Source organism: Trichoplusia ni, chromosome 28 (genome assembly GCF_003590095.1).
Source record: "Trichoplusia ni isolate ovarian cell line Hi5 chromosome 28, tn1, whole genome shotgun sequence".
Classification (NCBI taxonomy): Eukaryota; Metazoa; Arthropoda; class Insecta; order Lepidoptera; family Noctuidae; genus Trichoplusia; species Trichoplusia ni.
Genome location: NC_039505.1, coordinates 41,035 through 59,999, shown reverse-complemented (window position 1 = coordinate 59,999; position 18,965 = coordinate 41,035). Strand labels below are relative to the sequence as shown.

Below are 18,965 nucleotides of genomic sequence, written 5' to 3'. Positions count from 1 at the left end.
TGACGTATTTTTCTTGTAAAATTGTAACTGGTTATCACTTGATAAAAGTAATTGTTTGTAGGTACCGAATACTGAATCCACTCTCCCTTCATACTTATCCAGGCTTAGGACTGGCTACATTAAAAACTAAAATAAGAACAAATTCTATGTAGGTACTTAAATTACATATGCAATGTGACGAAAGTTATGTTGAACATTCTTCAACTTAAAACTGGTACTATTCATCCATTTTTATTTTTAAATGTAGGCGTATTTAAAAAGTGGAATCAGCATATTTACAGTAATTGATTTAATGATAATTAGATATTTCAAATCAATATTTACAAATTAATATTACCTCTCAAGTTCAAGTCTCGCGGGTGTCGGTGAGTATCGCGCACATAACGTTCAAAATAGTCACCTTCACAACCAACACATAGTCCACACCTAAAAATAACCTGTTCATTTACTCGCGATAACACTTCAGGGTTCATTTTAATTTGATTAAACGCCCAAATATTTTTTTCTATTAACATATCACGGCTTGTGATTGCACGACCTGTGTACACTAGCGTCTTAACATGTCCCCACAAATAAAAGTCTAAAGGAGTAATATCTGGTGACCTCGGAGGCCAAGCGCGGGGCCCGCCACGTCCTATCCATCGACCAGGATACATCCTGTTTAATAGGTCTCTGACTCGGTGAGCATAGTGCGCAGGTGCCCCGTCTTGTTGAAAGTACATACCACGTAAATCGGCGAGTGGTATGTCTTCTTCTAATACCGGTAGTGTTTCAGTAAGAAATTGTTCGTAAGTTTCACTGTTAAGTCTATCCAAAAAGATAGAGTCCAGTAATGTGGAATTCACGATTCCCGCCCATACATTCACACTAAACCGGTGTTGATAATTATGAGGTCTCGGTTCGTGCGGGTTTTCGTAACACCATAAATCTTCATTTCTGGTATTAAATAACCCCACTCTGCCAAATGTAGCCTCGTCAGTCCATAATATTGTAGGCCGTTCATTTAAATACCAATTGCAAAAAGCAACTCGTGCGGGTTTTCCGCTTCAGTGAGCTCCTGTGCACGATGAGGGTGGAAAGGATATTTTCCTTCACCGTGAATGACACTCCACGCGAAGTATTGTGTGACATTAAACCGCCGAGCTGCGTCATTGGTACTTGCTGCTGGATTTAATTCGAAGAATTCCAATATGTCTTCTTCTTCACGCACTGTGTGCCTCGGTGGACGACCACTATCCCTCAAGGCACTCCGGAATTGCCCGTAATCACGTAACCGCTGTGTAGCAGCTAACATTGTTACTCGGCTAGGTGTAGGCACGTTCGGGAATTGTATCGCATATTGGCGACAGGCTTCCGAAACATTGTCGTTACACCTAGCGAGTATTCGGACCATTTCAGTGTACTCGACATTAGAATATTGATATTGTGACATCGCGCACTGATAATTACGTCTCACTTTGCACTTAAGAATTTCGCACGAAGGACACTTATGACGCGACGCCGGCGCATCAAAGCGAACACTGACGGCCGCCCGGGCGCATAGAAAATAGAAATGGGTCAAGGTCTAGCATCCCCGCCCCCGTCCCCCGCTCCCTGCCCCTGTCAATTGCACTAGACGCACAGTTTATTTACCTATAACTAGCGATTTTTTGGTGCGTGTAGATTTCGAAACATTTAGAGCGTTCAATTTATAATATTACTATTTTTGTAAGAAAGTCTGGTGAACTAAAATCTGATGAATTATTAAAAGTCATAGAACAAAAGTTGTTGCTTATGATGTTAGAAATATAGTCCTGAGAGGTTGTTAATGTTTTACCAATAACCCTGTATATATAAAAGATTCTGGTAGCAACTCCAACGTTATAGGTGACAGGACTTGGGCACAAATGAAGCAGTCGAAAGTAAAAGTTTCAAACCAGCAAAGGTGTTGAGATAAAACGTTCTTGGCATATGGTGCTAAAGAGCCACTAAAAGTACTGGGCTCATTTGATGCTCTGATAAAGGCTGGTTCTAAATCATTAATTACAAAATTTTATGTAATTAAAAATGGGTCAAGGAGCCTTTTAGAAAAAGAAACTGCCATTTCCCTCAATATACTGAGGTTAGGTCTTGGGATTAATTCTGTCGAGCAAAGACAATGCCCCAAGTTCAAAGATGTCCAGTTAGAAATTTCTATTGATAAAACAGTTCGCCCCGTTTGTCAACCTTACCGACGTGTTCCTATTCCTTTGGAATCTAAAATAAACAAGAAGATAGATGAATTGGTACAAATGGACATAATTGAACCAGTAAATAAATCTTGTTCTTGGGTTTCTCCGATGGTGCCGGTCCTGAAGCCTGATGATGATGTTCGTATTTTTTTCGATATGCGGATCGCCAATAAAGCAGTTATTCGAAAAAATTATCCATTGCCTACCATGGAACAACTTATTCCAAAATTTTGTAATGCAAAGTTTTTCTCGAAATTAGATATTAAAAATGCTTTTCATCACGTTCAATTGACAGAAAATAGTAGAGAAATTACCACATTTATTACTAGTAAGGGTCTTTACCGGTACAAACGACTTATGATCGGTATTTCATGTGCGCCGGAACATTTCCAAAAAATAATGGAAAAAATGTTACTGCCATGTGAAGGTGTTGTAAATTTTATAGACGACATAGTTGTTTTTGGGCGTGATATGGAGGAAAGCCAAGCTAGGCTTCAACACGTTTTCAGTGCTCGGAAACAACAATATTTTACTGAATGAAAGTAAGTGTGTTTTAATGCTAAATCCATTCAATTTGGGCCACGAACTTTCATCATCGGGAATAAGATCTCTCGATAAATACATTAAAGCTATCGAGACATTTAGACCACCGGAAACCATCGAAGAAATTCAAAGTTTCCTAGGATTAATAAATTTTGTTGGAAAGTGGATTCCTAACTTGTGGACCTTAACAGAACCAATTCGTCAGTTGCTTCGACAACAGGTGTATAAGAATGCCAATATCACGGCGTTCTAGAAAACACCCCAAACAATAGCGTATAACGAATTAAAGAAATGTCTCTCTAAGATACCCACTCTTGGGTACTATGATCCAAGAGATCGTACCCAGGTTTTCGCAGATGCGAGCCCTGAAGAATTAGGCGCAGTACTAATTTAGTACGACAAAAGTGACCCTCGTATTATTGCTTTTGGCAATAAAAGTTTGTCTGATGTAGAGAAACGATATTGCCAGACCGAAAAAGAGGCCTTGGCCTTGGTGTGGGCAATCGAGCACTTTCACATGTATTTATATGGAAAGAAGTTCGAATTTGTCACGGACCATAAACCTCTCGAAGTCATATTTGGCACGACTTCCAAGCCTTGTGCACGAATCGAGCGCTGGGTACTCCGGTTGCAAACTTACGATTATTAAGTAATTTATAAGCCGGGCAAATCAAATATAGCAGATCCATTATCTCGATTATGTAGGAGTACGGTCTCAGCAACAAGTCCTTTAGAAGATGAAAATCATATTAACGAAATTGTGTACTATGCAAGACCAGTAGCAATATCTCTTAAAAGTATTGTAGACGCATCAAAAGATGATATACAATAAATGGGATGTTTCAGTAAACAACTATATTATTATATTATTATTATTATTAACTACAAATTATTCCAGCATGAACTATGGATACATGATGATCTTTTGTTAAGAGGCACAAAGATAGTAATTCTTTCCGGGTTGAGAAAACAAGTCTTAGTAGCGGCCCATGAGGGTCACCCAGGCATTGTTAATATGAAGACTAGATTGCGCACCAAGGTATGGTGGCCGAAAATTGACAAGGACGCTGAAAATGCAGTGAAAAACTGTAAAGGGTGTACCTAAGTTTCGGCTCCAAATGCACCAGTACCCATGAAGAGGCGTGAACTGCCTTTAAAAGCCTGGGTGGATACTACCATTGATTTCCTGGGTCCATTACCAAGTGGACATTATCTCTTTGTAATTATTGACTATTTTAGTCAATATAAAGAAATCGAGATCATGAAATCAATTTCTACACAAGACACAATAATTGTGTTAAAAAAAAAAAAATCACGTACCGGGAATCCTGCCAGTATTACTGCCGATAACGGTAGACAATTCTGCAGCCAAGAGTTTAAAGCATTTTGTACTGAACAAGGAATCACACGTTAAAAAAACACAATTCCATATTGGCCTCCACAAAATGGCGAAGTTGAGAGACATTCTTAAACGCCTAAAAATCAGTCAATGTGAGAAATCAGACTGGAAAGATGATTTGTTAAAATACCTAATAATGCACAATAGTATTCCTCATCCTTCCACAGGCAAATCACCATCCGAGCTTTTTTATGGAAGACAATTTAGAGACAAATTACCTTTTCTAACTGATCTTGAAAATAATTATTACGATTCAGAAATTAGAGACCGAGATAAAGCAGTAAAAGAAAAAGTAAATCAAATGAAGATAGGAAGAGAATAGCCGTGGATAGAGAATAAGAAATAGGTATATGTAAAAAATCATAAAAAAAATAAACTTACACCCGATTTCAATCCAACACCTCATACTGTTATTGGAGCTGAAGGAAGTGACATCAATATCAAGAATGACGAAACTGGCCAGTAGTAGTATATTATTGGGCATTCTATCCCACTCCTTCTCTCATGCATGCGCATTCGCGTCGTGGGACAGAATGCGTGAGAGACACATATTATGGAATAGAATGCCCAATGGTGGCTGGTCGCTCGGCGGGTGCGCCTCGCAGCCGATAGTGGTAGAGTATGTTTGTAGCAACTCGCACCAGCCGAAATGAAATTGTGATGCGGATGCCACTCTGGGGACACCAGGAGGTGGTCTTACGATAAAATACACGTTAATTATTTGTTGTTCTGCGAGATCCTAGACAGGCTACAGTAAAGATACAATGCACTGAATGCACGCACGTACCTCGTGAATCCTGGGCTGCGACCTGCACTAGTCGATGAGCTTCCACTCCGTTGGTGATCCTGAGATGATGAAGGCTACTGGTTGATGATTTCACACGGTTTTAATAGGAGGTGTAATCGGTTTTAGTTGAGCCGCGATATCGTACCATGCCGCGCGCGCGCTTCCTTTTTTTGAAAACTGACGCTAGGAGGCGTTGGCGACTCTAACGAACTTCGCGCGAGTCATGCCGTCGAATTTGATTGGTTTCGTGCGTACATGAACAACCAACAGATTGGCGTTTCGATACTGCTGCCGCAGGATAGCAGAACAACGATAAAAAAAGAAACTAAATTGGTCTGATTAAATTACGTTTTGTTTTTTCTTTTATGGAAACGAAACATCCCGCCCACCAAAATGCCTATGGTATTTTCTGGTTAAAAGACAAAAAATTAGTTGACGAAAGGTTGAATACTAAAACTAAAGAGAATTAAATAAAGAATTAAATAAAATTTTGGATAAGGGTTGAAAGTTCGGTTAATATGATTAGAACAGCTAAGCAGAGTCCTCTATAGGCAAGGGACACAGTTTAACTAAAGGTCGATTTATAATTTGTTTGTCAGCATTTTGAACCAATGCACTCCGAGCTATCCCATCAGCACCCACCTGGAGGTTTACAACTCGTGCAAGTGTCCAATGCAATGGTGCACGATTATCGTCTTTAATGATTACCATAGAACCTATCTGTAACGGTTTAGAGTGTTTCGTCCATTTGGCTCGTTGCGTTAAAGAATTTAAGTATTCTGATTTCCATCTGGACCAAAAACTCTGTTGAAAATATTGGAGCAGCTGCCATCGGTGAAGCCGATTTAGGTTTACGTTAGAAAGATCTTCATCGGGAACGGCTGTCAAAGGTTCTAAAGTGAGAAAATGACCCGGAGTGAGACACGTCAGGTCGTTTGAATAAGAACTAATAGGGCAAAGTGGCCTTGAGTTTAAGATGGCTTCTATTTGAACAAAAGAGTGGTTAGTTCCTCAAAAGTCAAAACCTGATCACCCACAACCCGAAGCAAATGAGATTTTGCGGCTTTAATCTGAATCTCCCAGACGCCGTCAAAGTGCGGTGCGCCGGGAGGGTTGAACTGAAATTCGATTTTTTCTGTATTCGTTGCCTGTTCCATTAAAATTGAGAGCTGGTTTTTTGCACCAACAAAATTAGTGCCACAATCCGCGTGAATTACGTTGCACCGACCGCGTCTTCCTACAAATCGGCGCAAAGCAGCAATAAACCCTTCAGTTGTTAACGTCGATACGACTTCTAAATACACCGCCTTGGTCGCCAGGCAAACAAACAAGCACAAATACGCCTTATCCATTTTCGCGCCTCTATGTGAACCGAGTTTAATACGGAACGGCCTGCCTAGATCGACACCGACCACGGAAAATGGTTTAACTTGATTGACGCGATAAGAGGGAAGATCGCTCATAAAAGGTTGTAATGGCTGAGGATTTGTTCGAAAACATTGAATACACTTGGACAAGTGGCGACGAATAACGCGTTTTGCAGCAATGATCCAGAATTGTTGAAGTAGTAGAAAATGTGTAGTGTTGATACCTGGGTGTAAATAACTGCGATGAATAAAGTCGATGACCAAGTAAGTAAAAGGATGGTCAGAAGGTAAGAAGGCGGGGTGCTTTTGCTCATATTCGAGACCTGATCGCGAAATCCTACCGCCCACCCTGAGTACTCCCTGATCATCAAGGAACGGATTTAACTTGCGAAAAGGTTTTGATAAGGGTTTTTTTGATTGCAGATGAAAGATTTCTTCGAGAAAAGTGGTATGTTGTACATGTTTAATTATTTTTATAAGAGTGTGATGACGTTCAACGTTATTAAGAAATCGTTTTCGATTCACCTGATTGGGATGTCGAGTATTATCGATAAAGCGATATACGTACGTGAGAACATTTACCAACTTAGACAATGAAGAGAAACGATTTAATAACATCTCGATGATGGATCCGTCAGGTAAGGTTTTATCAAGTTGATCGGTTAATAAGACTACACACTTGCGTTCTTCGGATTTAACGAGTACTTCATCCTCGTGAGAGGCAGTATCAGGGATAGAAGGCCAGGAACAGTGATCCCTACGTAGCCAATCAGGGCCCGCCCACCATAAGGAGTTGTTTACGATCTCACTGGGTAATTGCCCACGAGAGCAAACGTCCGCAGGGTTATCTCCTGAAGGTACATGGCGCCAGCACGCAGTTGCAGTAAGATCTTGGATTTGACTGACTCTGTTGGCGACGAATGTTACCCAGCGGGAAGAATGGGCTCGCAACCATGAAAGAACTACCGACGAGTCTGACCACAGATAGACATCATTAATCGTAATGCGATCAAGGTAAGTGTCACGAACAAATTTATAAAGTTCTGATAGAAGAACTGCGGCACAGAGCTCCAGTCGAGGCAATGAAATTCGTTTAAGAGGTGTTACACTAGCCTTAGAACAGACCAGATACGTTGTGACCTTGTCGCTGCCGTTAGTAACCCGAAAATATATTATCGCACCATACAATACCTCGGAACTGTTAAGCTCGAACGATTTGACATCAGAACAAATTAACCTGCGAGGAATTCGAACTTGAGATAACTGTGATAATTGAACCTTGTAAGTATTCCACATACCAATGACCTCATCAGGCGGTGTTTGATCCCATCCGATACCAAGGATCCAAAGTTTCTGGATATAGGTTTTGATTTGAATTGTAATGGGAGACAAAAATCCTAGAGGGTCGAACACTCTAGCTAGTTCGCTGACAATCGATCGTTTGGTACAAGGCCGGTCGAGAGGTTGGATTTCGAAAAGAAATGCATCTGTGTGAGGATCCCATTTTAGGCCCAGAAATTTTAAAATTTTAGTTTCATAGTTATCGAGAGAGACAGAACCAGTGAGACGATCTTCAATAGGGAGGTCAAGCAGAAGTTGCGCATTGTTAGACACCCACTTCCTGAGATGGAAGCCACCTAATTTGAACAAGGTGATTAGTTGGTCCTTTGCCTGTTGGGCGTGTTCTAACGTGTCGGAACTACTGGCCACGTCGTCGATATATACGTCAAACAGAATGATTCCCTTTGCGATGGGATACTGATTGCCCTCGTCCTCGGCAAGCTGTCGCAGAGTACGACACGCAAGAAAGGGTGAAGATGAAACGCCATATGTTACAGTATTCAAACGGTATTCTTGAAGACATTCTGTAGGAGTAGTTCTCCAAAAAATGCGCTGGTAGTCACGATCGGCTTGGGAAATAAGAATTTGACGGTACATTTGTCGAACGTCAGCCATAAAAACAATATTATGTACCCTAAATCGCAATAGAATTTCTAAAATGTTCAGTTGTAACTTGGGACCGATTAGTTGAGTGTCGTTTAAAGACCGAGAGTGGGCATCCTTGGCCGACGCGTCAAAGACAACGCGGAGACGGGTGGTAGCAGAGTCAGGACGCAAGACGCAATGATGAGGAATATAATATTTCCCTTGACTGAGTTCATTCCCAGGAACCAAAGACATATGACCGGCGTCCAAGTAATCTGTCATAAAATTTGCGTATTCCTTTTCTAAGTCAGGGTCACGAGACAGCCTACGTTCTATTGCGTGAAATCGTCTAAGTGCAACGTCACGAGAACCTTCAAACTTCGGTTCGCTATCATCTTTGAATGGTAAGCGTACGGTGTATCGTCCAAACGTATCGCGGCAATGGTCGGATAAGAACTTTTGTTCGCAAAACACCTTCTCTGGAGTCAGAAGAGACGCCTTGGGTACGCAGTCTAACTCCCAGAAACGTTGAACTAACGAATTCAAGTCGATGTCGTTTTTTCCCGATGCGTACACTAAGGTGTTTGAAGCTAGACGAGTTTTGCCCAAAAGAAGCCAACCGAAAACAGTTAAGAGCTATCGGTTGATTTGCATTGCCTTCGATATGTTGATTTAGAAGCGAGTCAGCAAACACCTCCGCGCCGAGCAATATGTCGATAGGTCCCGGGAGATCAAAACCAGGATCTGCTAAGGGTTTCGATTCAATGTGGGTCCACCCAGATGTATTAAGTTTTGCTATCGGTTGATCGCCACATATTGTTGATATGACGTGCAAGTTCAATTTAAATAGGATTTTATCCTTTGTGCCTATCAAACACGTGATGTCACCAAGAATCGGCGCTGAAGCATCTCCGATACCGCTGACGTTGTCGTTAGTTGGACTAAGTGGTAGGCTTAGACGTTTCACTGCCTTTTCCGTGATAAAATTGCTTTGACTTCCAGTATCAAAAAGAGCTCGGAACGATTGCATTGAGCCAAAGGCATCGCGGACCTGAATCATTGCTGTGGCCAGTAGGACAGTGGTGTGTGTTAACGACCTTGACACTAATGTCGATGAAGACTGATTTGACTCACTAGACTTATCGCGATGGAGTAAGGTGTGGTGGTTTCTCTTGCATATGCGACACGAAAATATAGATTTACAATCTTTTAACTGATGAGATGGATTCAAACAGTTAAAGCACCAGTGTTTCTCAGTAGCGATCTGCAAACGTTCATCAAACGATTTTTTGAGAAACTCGGGACATGCGGCAATGGAATGGAAATCTGAATAAAACGTGCATTTTTTTGTGTATGGGACATTAGTTGGTTCCCCTTCATTCAGTTGTTGTGTAGTAGCGGGCTTAGCGGCAACGAGTGTGTGTGACGCAGAACTGCGCGGTTGGAGCTGCGGGTGAGCAGATTTAGACCTCGGTTGAGGTTTGTCCGATTCAACGAAATGTGTGTCTCGCAATAAAGCCTCACAGTTGGATTGCAGGAAATTTCGCAATTCGGAATGTTTTTCCTCAAAATCCCGACGAAGCCTCTGGTCGACCTTCGATAAGATATGATACACTAAAATGAAATCCCAATGGTTAACCGGCAAATTAATAGTCCTTAAAATGCTTAAGTTTTCCTCGAATAAATCGAGTGACCTTCTAAATGCGTGCGCGTCGTAAACCTTAAATTCAATTTTCAAAATATCCCGCCAACACGTAAACGCAAGATCCCGCTTATTCTTATAGCGCGCGGTGAGTGCTTCGTATGCGTCGCGGTAGTGTTTGTGTTTTCTTTGAACGATGCAAGGTGGTGGATTAGTTAATAGTGTGATTAATAATTTACCCTTTGAACTTCATTTGCCTGGTTACAATTATTGTGGATCAGGTACTAAACTTCAAAAACGTTTACTACGTGGAGATATAGGCGTAAACAAGTTAGGCGAAGCTTGTATGCATCACGATATTGCATATCAGAACCATACAGATTTACCTAATCGACACAAAGCCGATTTACAACTGTTAAACATGGCTAAACAAAGACTTAGGTATAAGCATGCAGGAAAAACTTAGCTCATGGTTGGTGAGCAAAGTCATGAAAGCCAAAATAAAGTCTGGTGCAGGAATTAAAACGTTTATTTATTTATTTATTTATTTATACAGCATGGAAGACTTACAGCAAGATAAAACACGTTGTAATTTTGAACAACAATCGGTCAGCCAATAACAAGTCCTCACGTTTAACACTAGAGTATGAAAAATAACCATGAACTTACAATTTAGAAGAAGAAAAATAAAAATTATTAATAAAACAGTACTTAGTTATATTATAGAAAGCATACATAATCAACACTGTGATTACTCCACATCGTGGTCTTTGAAAAACCAAGTCAATATCATGCTGTTTACATAAATTATTTAAGGTTCTACTCGCACGCACAATGCAAGAGTTTTTTCTATAGTTCGTTGACGCAAATGGCACAGAAATAGGTGGATTATAGCGGGTTCTGGATGGTATATTAAAATTAAATTTAGATAAAAGTTCAGGGCAATAAAAGTAATTTTTGAAAAATTTTAATAGAAATATGCAGTCAGAGATCTCACGACGAATAGACAGAGGTAGTAAATGATACTTTTTACAAAGATCATGGTAATTGTCGGATTTATATGGAACTTTCTGATGGAAACATAAAAATTTTATGAACCTTTTTTGGATGTTTTATCTATCAACATATTTTTGGTAACAAGGATTCCAAATTTCAGACGCATACTCCAACTGACTCCGAACAAAAGTACAATATAATATTTTTAAGGTCTTTGCATTTTTAAAAGATTTAGAGACCCTCATTATAAATCCCAGAGATTTGGTGGCCTTTGAGACAATATTATCCACATGTGTTTCGAACAAGAGTTTACTATCATGGTGTACACCTAGATCGCGGATGGAGCTCACTCGGGGTAAAGGCTGACCACCCAAAGTGTAACTCGTTTGGATAACTGAACGTTTACGTGAATATGTCACCACCGAGCATTTGGCAGGATTAAGGTCTAACCTACTTCTCCGACAATATTCCTCCAGTCTTTCCAGATCAGCCTGAAGTTTCGGCATATCCTCGATTGATGATATAGCTGCGTAAATTTTCATGTCATCAGCAAAACACAATAGTTTCGAAGACAACAGACATGAATCGATATCGTTAATATATGCAACAAATAATAATGGACCAAGCAAGGAGCCCTGAGGACATCCGCTAGGGACAGGAACCCAACTCGAAATATAGTTATTGAGTACTACAGCTTGTGACCTATTATCCAAGTACGAGGAGAACCATCTAAGTAGGTCACCGTGGACACCCATAGTGTTTATTTTTGATATCAAAATTCTGTGATCAATTCTGTCAAAAGCCTTGCTGTAGTCTGTATAGACCACATCCACTTGGCCACCCCCGTCCATTACCTCCGTAATATAGTCATTCAGTAAAACAAGGTTGGTGACAGTGGATTTACCTTTTAAAAAACCATGTTGTAGTGGACTCATTGAGTTCCTAAGAGCAGCATATACTTGATTGTAGACAACCCGTTCAAGGACTTTGGCTAAAAGACATAATTTTGATATAGGCCTATAGTTGGTAATTAATGTTTTGGCTCCTTTTTTATGTATAGGTGTTATAAAAGCTGACTTCCACTGTTTAGGAACTACGCAAGAAGACAATGATTTTTTAAATAGAAGTGATACAGGATAAGCAAGAGAGGAGGAACATCGTGTTAATAAATTAGGCGATATGCTATCCGGGCCTGCCGCTTTAGACGTGTCCAATTGAGCAAGTAATTTATGTACGTAATCTGTATTTATCATTACGTTAGAAATTTCAGATGATACAGATCCAATAGGAAGAACAGAAGAATGAATGTTAGGATTGTCGTTACTGGGATTTAGGAAGTTTGACAGAAAATATTTAGAAAAAGCTTCACATATTGACACACCAGACGACATTATTTGGTTTTCGTATGTCAAAGTACTCGGAACCGCATTAGAATTATGACGATTTTTTACAAATGACCAAAAATGTTTTGGAATTACTTTTATGGAGTCCTCTGTTATTTTTAAATACGAGGCGTAACATTCCGATGCCAGTAATTTAACCCTTTCACGCAGAAGTTTGAATGTCAATTCATCTGATTTATTACCATAAAGTTTAAACTTTTTTAAATATTTATATTTTTCTTTAATGCATTTAATAAGCGATGTGCTGTACCAAACCGGATACAATTTATTTCGAGATGTCTTTTGTGGGATATACTTAGTTTGCAGGTCAGATAAAAAGATATTGAAAAAGTCAACAGACTCATCTATTGTTCGATTTGAGAACTCTCGTTCCCAATCCATCAACCGAACACTATCGTTTATTGTGTCATAATCACCTTTATCATAAAGGTAACGAATCCGCGGAGCGCACTCCAACAAGGTAACTTCCAAAAAATCTACATTGACGAGCAGCGCCGGATGGTAGGCATCGATGGGCACTAGTGATTCCGACCATTCAGAGACAGTAACTAAGTTATTAGAGAGTACTAAATCTAGAATTTTTCCATGCCCATTAAGAACTCCGTTATATTGCTGCAAGTTTAATGCATTTAATTCATCGGTGAACGAATATTCATCGTGAGAATGAATATTGGAGGGAACCAGGAACAGATTGTCGGATGGTGTAACGGAACGTTACATGAATAATCATGTTTTGTTTCTACAAATTATAAATTGAACTACCTACATATTGTTCATATTATAATTGGCAGCGGTAGGTATATTTATTAAATTCTAACTAATACATAAAACAAAACATAGTAAAAAAATATAATAATAATAATATTAAAATAAATAAAATCAATTATAAATGTGCAAAACTTAATTAATAAAAATAAAATAACAACATGAAAATGAATGCATTGTTCTTTGTTTACGCGTGTTTTGGAACGCGCCGAATCAACCGAACGAACCAAGAATGAGTTCGATTGAGGGAGATGCGACGGCGCGAGCGCGGTGCCACGGGGGGACATACTGGCCAGTCGCTCTTAGGCTGATGCGAGCGTGTCACCTCTGACCACTTTCCGTCCTGTCAAGCGTCCTAGCAGACACGGCCGTTAAATTCAAATTTAATAAAAAAAAAAGGTTTAAGTTGAGAGTATTCAAGTTTAATACTTGCACTTAATATTTTTGTGAAGATTCTGAATTAGGGTTTTTTCCTTCCGGCTTTAAGGAGCCAGCAGCATCCTCGCGTTTGGGCCTGCCTACGAACCGAGGTCATCTGAGGAGCCCGCTTCCGGCAACACCAGTCGCACGTGCGCGCCATCTCCATCACCGGTGAAGTCACCGTCCAGCTCAGCACTGAACCTCGGCCTACTTCTATCTCCGGCCAGCGGCGGAATCTCGCCACAACTACAGGGAGGTACCTATCCCTGCAGAGGTGACTACAGACAAATTTGTAATCCACGACCCACAAATCTTCGTGTGCCTCTGGCTGTGTTTTTTTTTTATATAATATAAATTTTCAAGGTACACACCCGTTTTATTTTTTATTTATAATTAATCACCTATCTAGGTGGGAATAAACGGGTGGAGGTTACAATCATAGAAATCTAAATAACAAGGTAATAGAAATGGCATACACCGCGGCGATCTATCGAAACGCATGTCGCCGGTGGGCGGGGCTTCAACACATTCACAGCAAATAACTACGCAATCACGCAAACATTAACATCGAGAAGAACAAGCAAACAACACTAGGCCGTACGTCTATTGCAATAAGGTTGACTTTGTCATTGTATGGATTCACTAACTCACACAGTCATTGCATTTTTTTGCATTAGTTGTAGTGATTACGTAAACTACACTAGGGATTGACTACGGATCCGAAATATAATGAAAGACGAAATTATGAGTGAAAATGTTTTTTGTTGTATTCTTCTATGGATTACATTACCTACTTACAAAAAAAAAATTCGCTAATTGTCGGTTGACAAAAAAAAATATTATTAGGAAATACTTGGTACGGTAGGTTTGGTATGTACGGTGACTTTTTAGTCGTCTTACAAAAGCAGCCCAGTTTATGTATCGTATGACTAGTAAACGTTCATAATAAAAAAATAGGTATTTATGAGATTTGGATAAACTAATTTCATAGTGTATATTCGGCCTAAGTTGTAGGGTACCAATTTCGTTTACCCGTGGTAGTCATCCACTTGTCTTTTGTATTTATTTGCATTCTGCGGGATTCTGAAATAAAAATATATTCAATAATATGTTCACAAAAACAAACGACTATTAAAATTGTTACTTTTCGTATACAATTTTCATTTTGGATAATTTGTCCGCACTTAACCACATCACTATTTCCGACAGTTTTGTGCGGCCGTATCACTACAAATACGATCGCATTGATAAATATTATTTTTCGTTATACATTTCTCTTTTTACAACGGTGCATTTCTGTAAGTCTCTTACTGCAGAGGCAATGATTAGTAAAGAATGCAATTGTTGCAGGATTGTGCGATATAAATATGGTTTATAATGAAGGTTATGTTTTGAAATTTAATTTTGCAATAACATCAATATTACTGCAATAATTTACTTACCGATAAAATGTTATCTATTTATTTATGTTATTACACGATGCAGATGAATTTCCAGCCTGAGAAACGCCGCAAAACACCATTTTTAGTGGTTCTTGCTGTGACGACGTTCCGCGAGCGACTGAGCGTAAGTTCGCGCGCTGGTGTCGTCCAAGACACCAGTGTGGCGACAAGGTCACGCGGCGTTGGCACTTCTATTACCTTGTTATTTAGATTTCTATGGTTACAATGGTAGCCAGTTTATTCCGCTCATATTAAAATCGCCCAACACGAGAAATGTATCATTGTTATTATTATTCATGACAGTTCGGTTTAGATTTAGTAGAAAATTGGATACTTGCGTTGAAAAAGAAATACCAAGATTTTGTTTGCACAAATAGATAACGCAAAGGTTAATATAGGAACGCGTATTTAAATTTTTTAGTCGTATGGTTAACCACAGATCCTCTGCTGTAGATTGAAAAAGTGGTTGATGAATGGTTGATAGATCTCTTCGGGTAGCAATTAAAACGCCGCCACCGCGGGTTTGTCCGGTAGAACCATAATCACGATCACGTCTCCATACTATATAGCGATTATCAAACAGCTCAGAGTTCGATATTCCATCCAGTAACCAGGTCTCTGTGAGAACAATAACATCAAATGAATTACATGCCATTTGCCTATAGAAAATATCAGTTTTGGTTCGCAATCCACGAACATTCTGATAGTAAACATTAAACTTATCTTTTAAGACATTAGCCATTGGAGATATTAACAAGAATCGAGTATAAATTAGTATAACAGAATGTAATTAAATAATTAAATAAAATGTTTAATACGAGAGGGTAGGATACAAAAAACAGAAATAGCTTAGGATTACTTCTTGCGCCCGAGCATGTAAACAACAAGATGACAAATGTGTGAGAAAGCAAGCAATACTCACGAAGTGCGAGCGCAAGCGAGATAATAATATAGAACTTAGTAACAGCTTTAAAGTAAACAGCATGACACCTCACACAAAAGAGCGTTTGCGAATAACAAAGGATAGGTGATAAACTCATTAGTGCGGCAGGGGTTCTAAACCTCGGAGGGCCACATTCGGTGCTATGGATGCGGTCCCAATATTAGGCGAGGAGGCCGACGCTCTTTACACGTCGGCCTCCACACAACACAAGAAAGTGACCTACCGGCCCACATTACTGGCCGGTGGAAGCCCGCGGTCGGTGTATGAAGGATTGCAACGCATTGCCATACACCGACACAAAAACGCGGATGACGTAGCACGGCGGTTCAGGTTTAGTCAGTAAAAGTCTGACACTACCCATTTCCTCCCCCGAGGGAGTGGGTGTCCATGAGGATTCCCCCGCCTAAACAAAAAAAAAAAAAAAAAGGGGTTCTAAACCTTATACAAATTTTAGTTATAATGTTACGTGTATGGGACATTATAATTATTTCTTTTAAGTTTACAGTTTTGGTTATGAATATAATAATGATATACGAGTATAGTAATCTTACAAGATATGTGGTTATATAAATAAGACATTTAGTAGAACATTTTAGGCAATTTTGTTTAAATCTGACTCTTCCTTATAATTAGGAGTTTTGAAGACTGATTTTTTAATATGTGAATTTTCCCATGCTTAACCCATACGTACTCGTAGCTTCGTTCCTTAGCCATAACTTTAACTTTGCTCAGCAACTTCTTGTGTTCTGCGCTTAGGTGATCATTAACGTAGATACGTTGAGGTACTCCTTGAAGGCCAATATCCGAAGTTGAAAGATCCTTATCAGCACGTGCCGCTGCAATGAAATCTTCCTTGACGTACCTATTCAAAAAACTCACTATTATGAGTTTTTCATTTGAGTTATAGATAGGAACCCTGGAGATATAATTCACTTGAGATTTCGGACAGACGCAATTCACTTTGCGACCTATGGCCTCGACGATAGCAAAGAGATTCTCGTTCTTTTTGGTTGGAATCCTTTTTATCTCCACGTTATTTAAGCGTGACCGTTGATCATGTGCTGCAACCTCGAACTTAACCTTCCTTAGATCCAATTGAAGATTGTTGACTACGTCCTGGAGCTTCTCAAGTTTGTTAATTTTACTTTCCACCACCGACAATCTAGTACCATATTCCTCGAGCTTTCCTGCCGTACTGTCACAAGTCGCCTTAACCTGGGACAGCTCATCCTTTATAACTTGAATGTCCTCTACCAACGTAGGCAGGCTGAGCAGCTGACGTTTCAAGTCTCTTATTTCTGAGAGGATTGTTTCAATGGAAGCTGCTTCAGAGGTTACCACGGTCGGTGATGATATTTTGCACATTGGGCATTTCCACTGAGCTCTTCTATCAGCTCCCAGCTTCTTCCATCCAACTTCAGAAATTTTAGCACAACCAAAGTCCATGTCTCTGCTGCAATACGTGCAGTAAACACCTTCTGAGAATTGTAAACTACATACTGCGCATGATTTCATATTGATGTGTTTAGTTGTAACTAAATTCCAAGATTTTAGAATAGCACCAAAGGTTGGCGATCTATTTATTTCGAGCGACGCGTACCGAGCCCACGACAGTTCACGGAACAACTGTAAGATCAAAAATTAGAAAACTAAAACACAAGGACAGTAAGGCTCTTATAAACGCCGCTTACTTGGCTGCAAGAAAAATATTTCCTTGCGTACAGAAAGTACGAGTTCCTCGGGTCATACCCATACCGAAAACTGGTGGAGTTCTGCCTTTGATCCCAATTTTTGCTGGTTTATCGGCATTAGGATCTTTAGCGGGTGGTGCTGCTGGTATCACAAAAACTGTTAACGATTATAGAACAGCTCAAAAAATTTTACAAGAAACTGAACGACACAATAAAACTATGGAAGCATTAGCTATAGGAAAAGGGTTGAACATTAAACCACATAAAAATGGTACAGGTTTGTTTATAAATTCATCAAAAAACTGATAAGAGAGCTACCTAATCGTCCATTAACTGATATTGATATCAAAAAGCACGCACGCGACTTGCCATACTTTCGAGGAGTTTACATGAAAGATCAGCTACCGAGAAAACCAAAACAGGTTGAATGTGCTATTGTGAATTTGGACAATTCAAAAAATGAAGGAACGCATTGGGTAGCTTTTGTTAAATTTAATAATTATTGTGAATGTTTTGACAGCTTTGGTGATTTAAAACCGCCTCTTGAATTGATACGGTACTTAGAAAACTATAATATTTTTTACAACTACACAAGGTACCAAAAATTCAATTCTGTGAATTGTGGACACTTATGTTTAGAATATCTAAGGATTTTTTGTAAAAATAAACGTGTAACTGGAAACTCATCAGATTTGTCTACATACTATCCAAACACATTACAATTAAACGGTCAGTACGAATGCGCATTATTGCATTTCTCAACGTTTAATTCTATTCCAAATATTGATAAAAAGAACAATAAGTTCTACTATGGATCCGAGGAAGTAATTGAAATACCCGAAGGATCTTATGAACTTCAAGATATTAGTGATTATATTAAATCCAAAATACAAAATGCATCGATAAAACTACGATGCAATAACAATACTCTAAAAACTACAATACTCTGTTCAAAAGATATAAACTTCGATAAGGAAGACACTTTTCGAAATCTACTAGGGTATGATAAGCAGATCTTGAAAGCTAATAAATTGCATGTCTCACAGTTCCCAGTTAACATTTTACCAACAACCGTGATCAGGATTGAATGTGATATTGTCAGTGGTTCGTACATAAACGGAGAGCCCAGTCACATTATCCACGAATTTGCACTCAACGTGCCACCAGGATATAGAATCATAGAAATTCCTAAAAACGCAATTTACTTTCCGATTAACCAAAACAACATAAGCTGCATACATATACGGTTACTGGACATAAACAATCAACTAATAAATTTACGCGGTGAAGAAGTACAGCTATATTTACATCTAAGAAGAAAAAACCATTGACTGTAATAAATATATACAACGTGTCCCAAAATTCAACGATAAGCCGGCGCCAAAAGGTAGACCTGCTCATGAGTACATAAGGAAAAATAATAAAAAAAAT

At 39.3% G+C, this 18,965-nt stretch overlaps 2 protein-coding genes across 2 annotated transcripts; both read right to left on the bottom strand.

Annotated features, from left to right (window-relative positions):
• Positions 1-10,177: 10,177 nt before the first annotated feature.
• LOC113506092 lies at positions 10,178-16,328 on the bottom strand. The gene is made up of 3 exons (XM_026888951.1): positions 16,282-16,328; positions 15,131-15,962; positions 10,178-12,976 (listed from the first exon to the last, which is right to left on the bottom strand). Exons 2-3 carry the CDS (start codon positions 15,640-15,642, stop codon positions 10,987-10,989), a joined length of 2,502 nt encoding a protein of 833 aa, XP_026744752.1. The 5' UTR covers positions 15,643-15,962; positions 16,282-16,328; the 3' UTR covers positions 10,178-10,986.
• Positions 16,329-16,441: 113 nt separating this feature from the next.
• On the bottom strand, positions 16,442-17,709 carry LOC113506093. The gene has a single exon (XM_026888952.1). It carries the CDS (start codon positions 17,356-17,358, stop codon positions 16,450-16,452), a length of 909 nt encoding a protein of 302 aa, XP_026744753.1. The 5' UTR covers positions 17,359-17,709; the 3' UTR covers positions 16,442-16,449.
• Between the last annotated feature and the right edge of the window lie 1,256 nt (positions 17,710-18,965).

Coding starts and splice junctions, on each gene's coding strand:
- LOC113506092 (XM_026888951.1), bottom strand. CDS start 15,642: ATGGCTAATGTCTTAAAAGATAAGTTTAATGTTTACTATCAGAATGTT. Junction 12,977..15,130: donor ATGAGCGGAATAAACTGGCT/ACCATTGTAACC, acceptor ACGTTCCGTTAC/ACCATCCGACAATCTGTTCC.
- LOC113506093 (XM_026888952.1), bottom strand. CDS start 17,358: ATGAAATCATGCGCAGTATGTAGTTTACAATTCTCAGAAGGTGTTTAC.